Raw genomic sequence first — 14,045 nt, 5'->3', positions numbered from 1 at the left:
TGTTGATTATTGAGGCAAATAATGCATTTCACTGTATGTTTCGATATACATGTGGCAAATAAAGCTAATCTTTATCTTTTTTAGGTGCTAAATGATGAATGAGTTTGGAAGCAGAGTACACATGGATCATACTCGTTAGTTTGCTTGGCACTGCCGACTTCCAGGCAACATCAGCCTTTCTATATCCTTTTTCCTTTTTTTTTTTAAATTCCTTTCATCACACCAATAATCTCCTTATTTATTTAACATTGGCAAAATTCCCCTCTTGGTATGAACATACATGTTGCAATCTATTTGGAATATCTGTTGCTGAATAATTGGCTCAATATCCAAAGAATTCAAATCAGAATAAACGCTTTTATTCAGCACTCTTTTTGAGCTTTCCTCCCCCACCCATCATAAAAATATGAAAACAATAATTTCTCTAATAATCTCCATCCATTAAATGTAGTTCTGCCAGCTCCAGGAGTGAAATTATTCAGATTTACATTTAGAAATACATAAATAGTCACCTGCTTTGAAACTTAGCTCATCATGTTCTTGTCCTTCGTAGTCATACAATGCTCGTACTCGCACTTCTGACCCTGACGAATGAGTCTCATCGAAAGGATTGTCACCATTTGTCTCATTGCAATTGAAAGGATTATTGCTTTCATCATCTGACCACTCAGTAGTGTAATTCTGGTTCTTTTCGTAAGTGCTAACACTGTTAACAAAAATAAAATAAGTAGTTAACATAATTTGCAATAACTATTAATCATTCTCAAATTAGTACACTTCTCAGACAATTTAAACTGATGATATAATCAAGGCAAGCAATTTATCAAATCATTCCAAAACAAGCTAAACATATTATCAGAGAAAGAGGAATATATCTGTATTTTAAGCACTGCCAGTGAAAGAGTCCATGACAATTCAGTGATTTGTAGTCCTTTCCATATTAAGAAAAGCAATTCTGGTTCTTGCCATGAGTGGATTTGGCAATGAAAGTGATGGATTTTGGGAGCTTGTAAGGTCTGAGAGTTGGCATCAAACCTTCCATACGATTTGAAATCACATCAGGATCAATAGTTTAAAAAAATAAAGTACTATGAAAGAAAATTTTGATTATTCAATAACGATAGCACACATACAATCAATTTAACATGAAAACAGAAGTACAGTAATTACTGTTCAAAAATAAAGATACTTGACTCATGTTCAATTATGCTACTAAACCCATTTCCTAATCTAGATCAAAATTAGTTCAAAAATAAATTAACTGAGCTGTACACTGCAGAGTGGGGAAGTTTGATTTTTGGTCTATGCAGGCAGGGGTCAGCCTATCAACCTTGACTTAAATAGGTGAGGCATGGATAATGTGTCTGCCCTCAACATGTGAAGAATATGCTGGATTCTTATTCTTGTGAGTTCCTGATGGAACTGTGCTTGTGTGGATAAATGGTGGAGGTAAGATTAGGTTTAATTATAATGAGCAGCAACTGAACAAATTGTTCATGTCCACTGTTCAGCAACAAAAAGTAGTAAAAATCTAAATGGAGCACCAACCTTTACCTGTAAGGATATGGAATAGAATAAGTTATGCTTCAGTATTTAAGGGCCACAGTCAGATTTGGGCACTAAGCCATAAAATGAATCAATTCATCTTGGCAGAGAGCAGCGTGATCTCAACTCATTGACAAGGTACCTTAGATCTAAATTCTAATGACAGCTGTGTAAATACATATTCCCTTGATTATTAAAAATAAATAGGATATCCTTTTCCCTAATGAAGCACAGTATTATGACAAAATTAATCATTTGTCTAACTCAAGTGATTAGTTTCTACCAAATAGCAGATTCCATAAACTGAACATCACAAGTTTTATAAAAAAAAGTCAACATGCAGACATATACACCAGTTCAAGTTCAAGAACATTACAGAATACACATAAGAAAAGCAGATTGATATTTAAGCAATGTTAAAGTGACATAGCTTGACATCAGAAGAAACAAGTATAAAAACCAAGACTCCAAATAAATAACTGTTTAAAGGAAGAAACAATACATTTGGAATCTTTGAAATACACAGCACTGCAGAAATCCATGCATTAATCAGTCCAATGTCTTTGTTGATTTAATGAGGAAATGTTAAGCAGCAGAACATAACTGTGAAGTTCAAAAACAATTTTTCACCGACTTTTTTGGAATTGTGTTCTCCTTCTCATCGACAGGCTTTTCATTCTCCTCCTCCTCAAATGGGTTACAACTGGAACGTATCGAGTTAGTAGTACTCCGGACACTAAGACTGTCATTTGAAATAACATCATTAAGAGCAGGCTTCTTTCACAATGTAATTCAATCAGTACTCTTCCGTCAGCTGTCAAAAATAAGGTTACTTATGCTGCTGGAGCTTCATGAAATGATTGTTAAATGCACCAGCAATGACTTTTTCCAAACACCAACTAATCCACAAAACATACCAATACCTTTTGCTAATTAATACATTCTTGTATTTCAGGATTGTTTCTGTCCTGCTTTTAGCATATGCAGTCAAATCCCAACATACATGTACTTTATCAACAAAAATCATATTATGCATTTCAAGATTTTGTGTATTTACAATTTTAGTCAAGAGTTCTGCAGATATTTATCACAGTTTATCTGGACTTTAAATTTAATTACAGATACAATGCAGAATAGGACCTTCTGGCCCTTTGAGCTGCACCACCCAGCAATCCCAATTTAACCCTAATTTAATCACGGGACAACTTACAATGATCAATTAACCTTCCCAGTACATCTTTGGACTGTGGGAAGAAACTTAAAGACGCAATAAAACTCGTGCACTCCATGGGAAGGACGTACAGAGACTTCTTTAAGAGGACGCCAGGACTGATCTCCGATGCCCCAGCTGTAATAGTGTCGTGCTAACTGCTATGCTACCATCTTGGAACCGATGTAAATTTTTACATTTAAAGTGGCAATGCTCACAACATGTCAGTTAGCATCTAATTATGGTTCAATCAACAACCTCTAATGCTGGTGGGTCATTAACTTTGATTCAGACACATTGGCAAACCTCCACAGATTATCTGGATATCTTTCTAATGGTACAGTCAAGCAGTAAAATGACTTTTGTGAAATGTCAGTCTTGAAAAATTGATTGAGGATAATCTCAAAAATATTTGGTGCAATTTGTACAGAATACCTTTTTAAAAAAGACAAATTTTAAACTTGCCTATTAACTTACAACTGAATCATTAACATCTTTAGTTCATCACTAAAAGGTTGACTGGTTCCATACAAATCTGTAGGGGTGGACAGTAATGTATTTAAAGAAGAATACAGGCTTTTCTACAGAAGCCCCAGTTTCATAAACATTGCAAAATTTGTTAAGTATAACAAGAATTTGCAAATGTCAATATGAATGCAAGAACATCATGAGCAGGTTACATGCCCCTCAAGACTCCTCTGTCATTTTCAAGGCTGATCTGTGAATCTTTTCTGCACCCTCTAAATTAATGACATCCTCCTTAGAGCTTGGCATCAGAACTGCACACAATACTCCAAGTGCTGTCTCACCAGCATCTTGTACAGCTGTAACATGACATCACAAGTCTTGATACTCACTGCCGTGACTAATGAAAATAAACATGCCAAATGTCTTCTTCACCACCCACCCAGCTGTGTCAACACTTTAAGGGAACTATAAATTTTGATCCCTAGATCTCTATTCAACAACACACTCCAGACTTCTGCCTTGGCTTAACTTCTCAAAATGCATCACTTCAAATTCTCTGAATTAAATTTGATATCTCTTCCTTTTCCCACTTTTCCATTTGACCTAGAACCTGTTGTAATCTTAGAAGACCTTCTTAACTGTCCACTACGCAACAAATTTTGGTACCATCTTCATTCTCATCCAAATGTTAGTAATGATGAGAAACAACAGGGGACCCAGCATGATCCCTCTGGCACAGTCTTTCGATCTGTAAAACAGTCCTCCACCACCACACCCTCACTCCTACCACTTTGCTCACCCAGGATCCCACAGTATCTAACTTTTCAGATCAGCCTCCCATACATGTCAAAAAGGTCTGACTAAAGTCCATACAGATAACTTCTATTACCCTGCCCTCATCAATCGTGTAGGACTGCATCATTTAGGCAAAAGACTGGTTATTACCTTGTTGAAAAGAAGAGGAGACACACATGTCCCCTTATTCTAATTTTTTTTTCCTGAAGATCCTCTCATTATCTGCTTCAAGTCACCTCTTGGTTTTCTAATCATCAATCAGCAGAGGCCCTTTCTTCTCAATCTTTCCTTCTAACTCAACCCTTTCTTCCCATGAATCAACTCAGTGAACCAATGCAAGTATATTCTTCCATAAATGTAGAAACAAAAACAGTGTTCCAGATGTATTATACAGTATGTAATATACCAATGCATTCAAACATCCTACACTATTAAAGCAAGACTTCTTCATTCTAATACCATATCCCCTTTGCAATTATAGCCAACACTATTTTTGCCTTCCTAATTACTTGTCATACCTGCATAGGAACTTTGCACTTCATACACAAGGGCACTCAGTTTTGCTGTATCACCGTATTCTGTACAAAGAGTCACCAAAATGCTCATCTGCACTATATGCACTGTCAAGGAATATTCTGTGTCAATTTTTTCCCCAGTGGTGAGCTAACAATAGTTTGCAATTACTCAATCTCTTACCTGTTGTATTTTGATGGCTGGACTCCCTGATCACCCGTCTGACTGACACTTGTCAAGACCACTCCATCTCCAGTCTTTTTCGGCTTTTCTCTCCTGCTGAGTGTACGATTGATATCTACACTCCATTCCTGTTATTATAAGTAACATTGAATGAAAAAATAATTTTTCCAGCACATTTAGCCAATTAAATATATTAAACGTTGCCACATTTAGTTAAAAATTGCTGCCATCTTCAAAATAATCAGGAATAAGGCCAGTGTGCAATTTCTGTAACCTGCCTTGAGAGTTTTGTCTTAAATGACAGTTAAATTTCAACTCCATGACTAAGAACCATATTCAAAACCAGACACAGAAACAAAAATAAACCTGAAATTCTATTATAAAATCAAATAGAAAATGTCGAAATTGTAAAAACTAAATACATAGCAGTCACAAGTAATTTTTCGCACAATATTAGAGTTACATCCAGTTGCCCATAAGATGGGCGTGGTGGTGAATTGCTACAGTCTTTCTCAATGAAGGCATACCACAGTACCAACAAACATTGAAAGTAAGGCTCATACTGTACTTGTTGGAAACGGCCATTTCTTCACACTTGTATGGCACATGCCACTTGACATATATCAGATCATACCCAAATGGTTTTGTGGAAGAAAAAAATTTGCAGGAGATTTTAGAGGATTTAACAAACTAGTTAAATAATGGGGAACAAGTGAACATAATCTCTTTAGATTTCCAAAAGGCATTTTGATAAGGTGCAAATAGAAGTTCAAAGCACAAGAGCATTGAGGGCTGCAGATACTGGCATAGTTATGGAAATAATTAACTAACAGAAAACAATTGGGTAATTTTCAAATTGGAGATTATAACTAGTGGGGATCTGGAACCTCAACTAATTATAATACATATTAATGATTTGGACGGAGGAACAGAATGCACTGCAGTACTGAGGATGATATAAAAACAGATGGATTAATCAAATTGTGGGGAAGACACAAAAGGGCTGCGTAGGGATAGACATAAATGAGTAATCAAGTAAGCAGATGAAGTCAAATATAGTTAAATGTGAGGTTATCAACTTCGAAATGATTAATGAAGAAGTAAATTGTTATTTAAATGGAGTGAGTCCACAAAAGGTTATTGTACAAAGGAATCTGGGAATTCTAGCACTTGAAATTAATTGTTGGCATTCAGGTACAGCAAGTGATTAGGAATGAAGACATAAAATATTGGCATTTATTGCAAGTACAATAGCAGAGAAGCTTTAATGCACCTTTAAAGAGCTCTAGCTACCCATACAGTTTTGGTCTCCATACTTAAGATGGATGTGCTTACATTGGGGGCACTGCAGAGAATTTCATTGAACTGATTCCTTGAAAAGAGGGTGGACTTCTGATGAAAAGTTTGGTCCATATTCATTGAAACCTAAGATTCTGAGGAGAATTGATAAGATGAATGCTGAGAAGATATTTCACCTAATGCAGAAATGTAGAACTAGGGGACATGGTTTCTGAATAAGGGGTTGACTACGTCAGTTGGAGGAAAAGGTAATTTTTCTTAGAGGATCATGAATCTTTGGAATTCTCACCCCCAGTGAGCTTTGGAAGAGATCACTGAGTATATTCAAGAAAACGACTGATAGACATTTAGATCACAAGGAGATCAATGTGTACAGGAAGAGCATGGGAAAGTGCTGTAAAGACCTAGATGGGTAGGCTATATTCTGATTGATGGCACAGCGGACTCAAGAGGTTAACTGGCTGCACTATTTCTTCTGTTCGAATGAATATTAGAATGAATCTGCCATTGGTCAGATCAATGAAAACACGGTATTGCTTATTTTAAAAATTCTGTAGAGTTGCAAGTTGAATTGAACACTGTATGATCATAAAACATCGTCATTCAACTCTAGATTTTTAAACTTTTTCAGGTTATTAAATGTCAAGTGGTACAAACACCACCATCCAAAACACTGATGTGAAACTTGTGCAAATCATCAGATCTTGACTTGTTTATTTTTTAAATCCCCATCTTTCTCTTGCAAGTTCACTGGTCTTAAATTCCTCAGCCTTTGACTACTGAATTCTTCTAACTTTTCATCCATTATTAGTGAGAAAACCTGCAATTTCCTTGGACTCCCCCATTCATCTCTCCCTTCACTTCAAAATGTTAATATCAAGATTAACTTGGGCTTTTAAAATCACTCTCCTGCAGCACAAAACATTTAGTTATGCCCCATTTATATTCTCCTCTCTACATCAAGTGTCATCAGACATTTTTCTACCTATGGTTCCATCATAAATCGTCATTGCTGACAGATAAGGTTCCAACAAATTTACATGTCATTATGACCAGGTCTGAGTTGCACAACCTTAATTCCACATTGCTGAAAGATTCTTCTAGTGTTTTTTTTAAAGAAACAAGCCAAACATGGTGTCTTTAAGTGTACTTCAAGCTAAATTAAATAAATGTGTTTCCAAACATGCAAAAGAACAAGACACAAGTTGAATAAAGTGAGGTCAATGGTTCAGCAAGGCTCAGCAGTAGCACTCTCATCCCTTGGTCACAGTGATTGTCTATTGTTGATCTATATTCAAACTCAAGGTATTATTGCATTGCAGGAGACACTGCCTTTAAATCAAGACACCCACCATTCACAGAAGATAAACATCTATGAATTTTTTTTTAAACATGCACCCTCGTCCATCAGGAGGAGGGTCTGTCATTCATATGTTAGTTATGAAGACTTTACAGTTCAGTTACCAATCCAAAAATATTGACTGCATTTCAATTACCCAATAATGATAAAGGCATACAGTATTTCAGACACAAGAAAGAAAACAAAATACACTTATTAATGAGTCCTGACGAAGGGTCTCAACCCGAAACGTCGACTGTACTTCTTCCTACAGATGCTGCCTGGCCTGCTGCGTTCCACCAGCATTTTGTGTGTGTTGTTTGAATTCCAGCATCTGCAGATTTCCTCATGTTTACACAAATTAACATGTTCTTTTAAATGGACACTTTTTAGCTACTGCCTTACTGATCTATTAATTAACAATTAAACAAAAATTGACAAGTTTAGTCATGTTTAGTGTATGCATTTTCAGCCACAAGTTTTACATGGAATGTTTCTGCAAACTGTGTTATCTACAGTGCCTATAAAAAGTATTTACCCCCCCACCCCTGGAAGTTTTCATGCTTTGTAGTTTTATAACACTGAATCATAGTGGATTTAATTTGGCTTTTTTGACATTGATCAACAGAAAAAGACTCTTTCGTGTCAAACTGAAAACAGATCTCTTACAAAGTTAATTACAAATATAAAATAATTACAAATTACAAAATAATTGATTGCATAAGTACTCACCCTTTAATATGACACACCAAATCATCACCGGTGTAGCCAACTGGTTTTAGAAGCCACATGATTAGTTAAATGGAGATCACTGTGTGCAGTCAATGTGTTTCAATTAATTGTAGTAAAAATACACCTCTCTCTGAAAGGTCCAACTGCTGGTGAGTCAGTATCCTGGCAAAAACTACACCATCGAGACAAAAGAACACTCCAAGCATCTCCACAAAAAGGTTATTGAAAAGCACAAGTCAGGAGATGGATACAAGAAAATTTCCGAGTCACTGAATATCCCTTGGAAGTACAGATTACTACAAGTCAATCAAGAAATTGAAAGAATATGACACAGCCGTAAATCTCCCAAGAGCAGGCCATCCTCAAAAACTGAGTGACTGGGCAAGAAGGGGACTAGTGAGGGAGGCCACCAAGAGACCTATGACGATTCTGGAGGATTTACAAGCTTTAGTGGCTGAGATGGGAGAGACTGCACATACAACTGTTGGCTGGGTGCTTCACCAGTTGCAGCTTTATGGGAGAGTGGCCATGAGAAAGCCTCTGTTGGAAAATCTCACAAAAATCTTGGCTCGAGTTTGCCAGAAGGCATATTGGAGACATTAAAGTCAGCTGGAAGAAGGTTCTATGGTCTGATGAAATGAAAATTGAGTTTTTGGCCAGACTAAATGCTATGTTTGGCTAAGTCAAACACCGCATATCATCAAAAACACACCATTCCTACTGTGAAGCATGATGGTGGCTGCAATATGCTGTGGGGATGCTTGTAAAAGTAGTGGGTAAAATGAATGCAGCAAAATACATGGAAATCCTGGAGGAAAACCTGCTGCAAATGCAAGAGAACTGTCATTTGGGAGAAGATTTGTTTTCTATCAAGACAATGACCTCAAGTATAAAGCCAAAGCTACACAGGAATGGCTTAATGTCCAATTGAGAATTTGTGCCTGGACTTGAAAAGGGCTGTTCACTCACGATGCTCATGCTTCTGACTGAGCTTGAGCAGTTTTATAAAGAAGAATGGGGAAATATTAGTGTCCAGGTGTGCAAAGCTGACTTATCCACACAGACTCAAGGCTGTAATTGCTGCCAAAGGTGCATCTACTATGTACTGACTTGAAGGGAATGAATACTTATGCAATCAATTATTTTTTATATATTGATATTTAGATCATTTTGTAAAGGTGTATTTTCACTTTGATACAAAAAGCTTTTTCTGTTGATCAATGTAAAACAAAAAGCCAAATTAAATCCACTGTGATTCAATATTGTAAAACAACAAAACATGAAAACTTCCAAGGGGGTGAATACTTTTTATAGGGACTATATATTCAGCAGGTCAAAGAACATGAATCAACAGGAATTATTTGACCAATTAAAGAATATTTTTCATTAAAAATGGCTTAAGCAAAAGAAATACTAACCTCATCCTGATCATTGATAGCCAGAAAAAAATGGGAGGAAACAGTTACAAAATGTAACATCATCTACGTTGTTACATTAACCTTTGAACTGCATTTAAATATGCCAACATGATGTTTGCCAGCTATGAGTAAAATTCATATTAAATCAAACCAGCACATGATACTCTGACAATTATTTCCAGCTTCGTTTCTACTTTTAACCTTGCATTGCTGCTCTACTGTAGTGACTGAGGATTGATAACATCAACAGCAACAATAAGAACAATAATCTTTAGTTATGTAAATATCAGTAGCAGAAGAGGGTTAGTCAGTCCCTCTATCCAATAAAATCATGGCTGATATTTTACTTCAGGGTGACTTAAGGCACCTTTATTGTAGGGAAGTGCCCCAAAACTATTCCCAGAAACATACAAAAAAAACATTTAGAGATTAAGATGGTAAATAAAGCTTAATTAAGGTAGGTTCTAAAAAGAGGTTAGGTAGCTAAGTAGCAAAAGACATGAATGATTGAATTGAATGATCTTTATTGTCATTATACATAGGTACAATGAAACTGTTTAGCTTCCTCTCAGGCAATTAAATAAAGTGGTAGATATAAACAAGACAGTAACAAGAAAAAACACTACTAAATAGATAAGTAGCAGAAAATAAGTTGCAGCAGCACCAGAATATCACAGTAATGCACAAAGTGCCATTAGTGCAAGAATTTGAGTCCTTATGTGTACATACCAGATGACGAAGAGTAGGATATGCTGTCTATTTAATATTTCAATAATATTTGAGTAATATTGTAAATATATTGTTTGATTAAGCATTCGTTAATTTAAATAATTCATTATGGGTTACATGTCAAACTATGTGAATGGCATACATCATCAAACCATCACATCATACGTTCGTGTTTCACCAAAGTAAAATGAACTAGATATGATTTATCCCTGGCTCTGGTTCCTTGTTTTCCTTTCAATTAAGTTTTTATGTTTTGGAGTTACAAAATATAATAGTGCCGACAAGGAAGTTTTAAATGAACCCGTGACAACTCCCTACTTGTTGAAGTGCAGCGAGATGTTAAAATTAAACAAAAAAGCACCGTGAGAAATAGTCAAATAAAAAAAAGCAGCACAAACTTCTTCAAGAGACAGACACAGTTCAAGTTGAAAAAGGCAGAAAATGAGCACCAGGTGATACTCATAAATAAGAAAATACCTACATTGGAAAGATAGGCACATTTGATTTCACAAAAGATAACTGGATATTGTATACTGAGTGAATTGAGACCTATTTTGAAGAAAATGAAATAGCCAATAAAAAGCAAGTGCTAGCTTTGCCAAGTGCATTGGTGTTAAACACACTCTTAGACGTTTGGCTTCTCCAACCAAACCAGCAGAACTGAGCTTTACTGATAATGTGAAAGTAATGTAGGAACATTTTGGACCAAAACCATGTTGATTGCAGAATACTTTAGGTTTCATAAGCAGAATCAAAAGGAAGGGGAGTGCATTTCAGCTTGTGTGGCTGAACTGAAGAAATTGTCAGAGCATTGAGAGTTCAGTGATGAGTTTGTGGAACCTTACAAGAAAACATTCAAAAATGGCTTCTAGCTGAAGCACAACTCACAGTTAAAAGAGCAGTTGAAATTGCTGTATCAATGGAAACAGCAGACAGAGACACAATGGAGTTGCAGTCAGTAAAGAAAGTGAGAGTGAGCAGAATTGCAATGTCTAATCAAAAACCTGCCAGCCAAACAAATTGTGTTACACTTCTGGCAGGAGTTCACGTATACCAGACCAATGCAGGTTTAAAGGTGCAAGTTGCTGAAACTGCAACAAAATAGTAGACCGCATACAAAGAGCAGGCTGGGCAGACAAAAATAAATGGACTACACGGGGGAGAGAAACAGCTAAAAAGTCAAGTTGAAGTTCTAAAAAGAGCATCAATTTTCATGCTGTTGATGAAAAATCTGATAATGATAAGAGTGCATTGGACTGGGTAGCTCAATCACAAACAAGAAAAAATCTGCAGATGCTGGAAATCTAAACAACACGCAGAAAATGATGGAGGAACTTGGCAGTCCAGGCAGCATCACTGGAAAAGAGTACAGTCAATGTTTCTAGCCAAGGCTCTTCCGCAGGACTCTACAGTTGATCTTTCTGGCTGAGACCCTTCCACAGGACCTGCGGAAGGGTCTCGTCCCAAAACATCAACTGTACTCTTTTCCACAGATGCTGCCTGGACTGGGTAACCTTGAGATTTACAATGTGAAAACTAACAAGAGACAAACAACGTGGCTTACACCAGAAGTGAATGGCAAATTAATTACAATTTAGACACTGGCTCAGCTGTTTCAGTCATTCTACAAAATGAGTTTGAGCAGTATACTGAACTGAAGCCTGCAGATACTCAACTAAGAAATTATACTGGAGAAAAGATAACTCCTGTGGGAATGGCATTCGTAACAGTGAAATACAACAACCAACACTGGGTTTGTATGTGGTAAAAACAGGCGGACCAGCACTGTGTGGATGGGATTTGCTGAGACAACTACAACTTGATTGGAGATCCATTCACCACTTGCATGCCACATCCCCTGCAACAGTGTCAACTGAAAGCGAATTAAGATACTGGATGATGCCACAGCAGTGTTCAAGAATGACACTGGAAAACTCAAACATATTAAGGGTAAAATAGTGTTAAGTAAAAATGCCACATCCAAGTTTTGCAAAGCCATACGGTTCCTCATACCATCCATGATGAAGTAGGAAGTGAGCTAGATCGCATGGAGGCTGAAGGAATTCTTGCCAAGCTTGAGCAGAGCCTATGGACAACGCCAGTGGATGGGTCTGTCAGGATCTGTGGTGGTTTTAAGGTCACCATCAACCCAGTACTGAAAGTAGATCAATGCCCTCTGCCCAGGATAGTGAATGTCTTTGCAAACCTTTTTGGAGGGAGGGAAATACTTCAGTGAACTTAACTGACGCCTACCTAGAGATAGAAAGGGAAGGAGTCCGAAGTGCTTCTCACCAGAAACACTTAGCAAGGACTTTATTGCTATATAGGCTTATTTTCAGAGTAGCATCTGCACCTGCAATAAGCTATGGACCAGGTACTGCATGACTGCATGACAAGGAAAATCTCCAAAATCTCAATTTAGTTTTGAAAAGATTGAATTATGGGCTCAGAACACCATGCAACAAGTGTGACTTCATTAAACTAAGCATTACTTACTATAGTCACAACATTGACATACAAGTATTACACATGTGTGCTAAGAAAATGCAAGCAGTCGCTAATGCCCCAAGGCCAAATTATGTGTCCCTTTTAGCATCTGTCAATTACTATAACATGTTTCTGCCAAACCTGGCTACTGAGTTCCACCCTTAAACACATTCCTACAGATTGGGAAAAAATGTCAATGAACAAGACAGTGTGAGGTGTCTTTCTAAAACACAAAAGAAATAGTGACTGTACTCTGAGATTATAATCCACATGGTCCAGTGAAGCTTGCCTGTGCCACCTCACCCTTGCAGTCATGTTACATGTTATGAGTGATGGAAGTGAACTCCTCATAGCCTTTGCATCATGTTCCCTTACTGCTGCAAAGAAAACTTACACACAGATTGACAAACTGGCCTTGAGTCTGCTTTGTGATGTAAAACATTTCAGCCAGTATTTGTATGGCAGAGGGTTTACCCTCATTGCTGATCATCAACCACTAGTGTCAATTTTGAATCCACAGAGGATGTTTCATTAACAGCAACAACACAAATGCAGAGATGGGCTCTGTTTCTCAGAGTACACAATTACAAGATTGAATTCAAGAGGACAACTAATCATGGAAATGCTGTTGGATTGTTCCGTTTACTCTTGGAAAAAGAAACGCCTGAAAAATTTACAAAAGAGGACACTCCTCTGGATGTACTCTCTAATGCAAATTGAAAATCTTCCTATTATGGCAAGGATGGTTGAAAGGGAAACCAGAAAAGATGAGACACCATCTCAGGTCTACATGACCACCCAAAATGGATGGAAGGTGTAGCAGAAACTCCAGTTCGCCATTTTTACCAGCACTGAGATGAACTTGCCCTTATGTGGGGATTCAATTGTTGTTGTGGCATCCAAGTTGAGAGCTAGTTTCGGTAGAGCTACTTGTCAGTCATATAGGCATGTACAAAATTAAAGCTTTGGCTCAAAGTTTTGTTTGGTGGCCTGGGATAGGTCAGCATATCAAACAGCTTGACATGCACTGCTTGGGGAGCCAAGATGCCCAAAGCAGCACCTTTCCATTCCTGGGAATGGCCTGCATTGGCCTGGCAGAGGATTCATCTAGATTTTGTCAGACCATTCATGGACACAAATTTCTTGGTAGTAGTGGATGCAGCTACAAAAGTAATATTTCTAATAGTCTCCACTAGAGCCTCACACATGGTTGATGTGCCGAGAAGCCTCTTCTCAAGGACTGGTATTCTAGAACACTTAGTCAGCAGCAATTGACCACAGTTTGTTGTGGAACAGTGCAGAACACTTAGTCCGTAACAATCAACCA

At 37.3% G+C, this 14,045-nt stretch overlaps 1 protein-coding gene across 6 annotated transcripts in view; it reads right to left on the bottom strand.

Moving 5' to 3' along the window:
• LOC132398520 (protein kinase C and casein kinase substrate in neurons protein 2-like) overlaps positions 1 to 14,045 on the bottom strand; it is a 112,049-nt gene that overhangs the window by 11,487 nt on the left and 86,517 nt on the right. For 5 of the 6 annotated variants that reach the window (XM_059978104.1, XM_059978107.1, XM_059978105.1 and 2 more), the window contains exons 8-10: positions 4,715 to 4,842; positions 2,180 to 2,287; positions 513 to 706 (exon numbers count right to left, since the gene is read on the bottom strand). In XM_059978104.1, the coding sequence (XP_059834087.1) occupies positions 513 to 706; positions 2,180 to 2,287; positions 4,715 to 4,842 (430 nt within the window). The remainder of the gene's footprint in view (positions 1 to 512; positions 707 to 2,179; positions 2,288 to 4,714; positions 4,843 to 14,045) is intronic. The other variant, XM_059978110.1, reaches the window with a different exon arrangement.

Source organism: Hypanus sabinus, chromosome 8, assembly GCF_030144855.1.
Source record: "Hypanus sabinus isolate sHypSab1 chromosome 8, sHypSab1.hap1, whole genome shotgun sequence".
NCBI classification, from domain to species: Eukaryota; Metazoa; Chordata; class Chondrichthyes; order Myliobatiformes; family Dasyatidae; genus Hypanus; species Hypanus sabinus.
The sequence above is the reverse complement of the archived record's forward strand: the minus strand, read 5'-3'. Positions and strand labels throughout refer to the sequence as shown.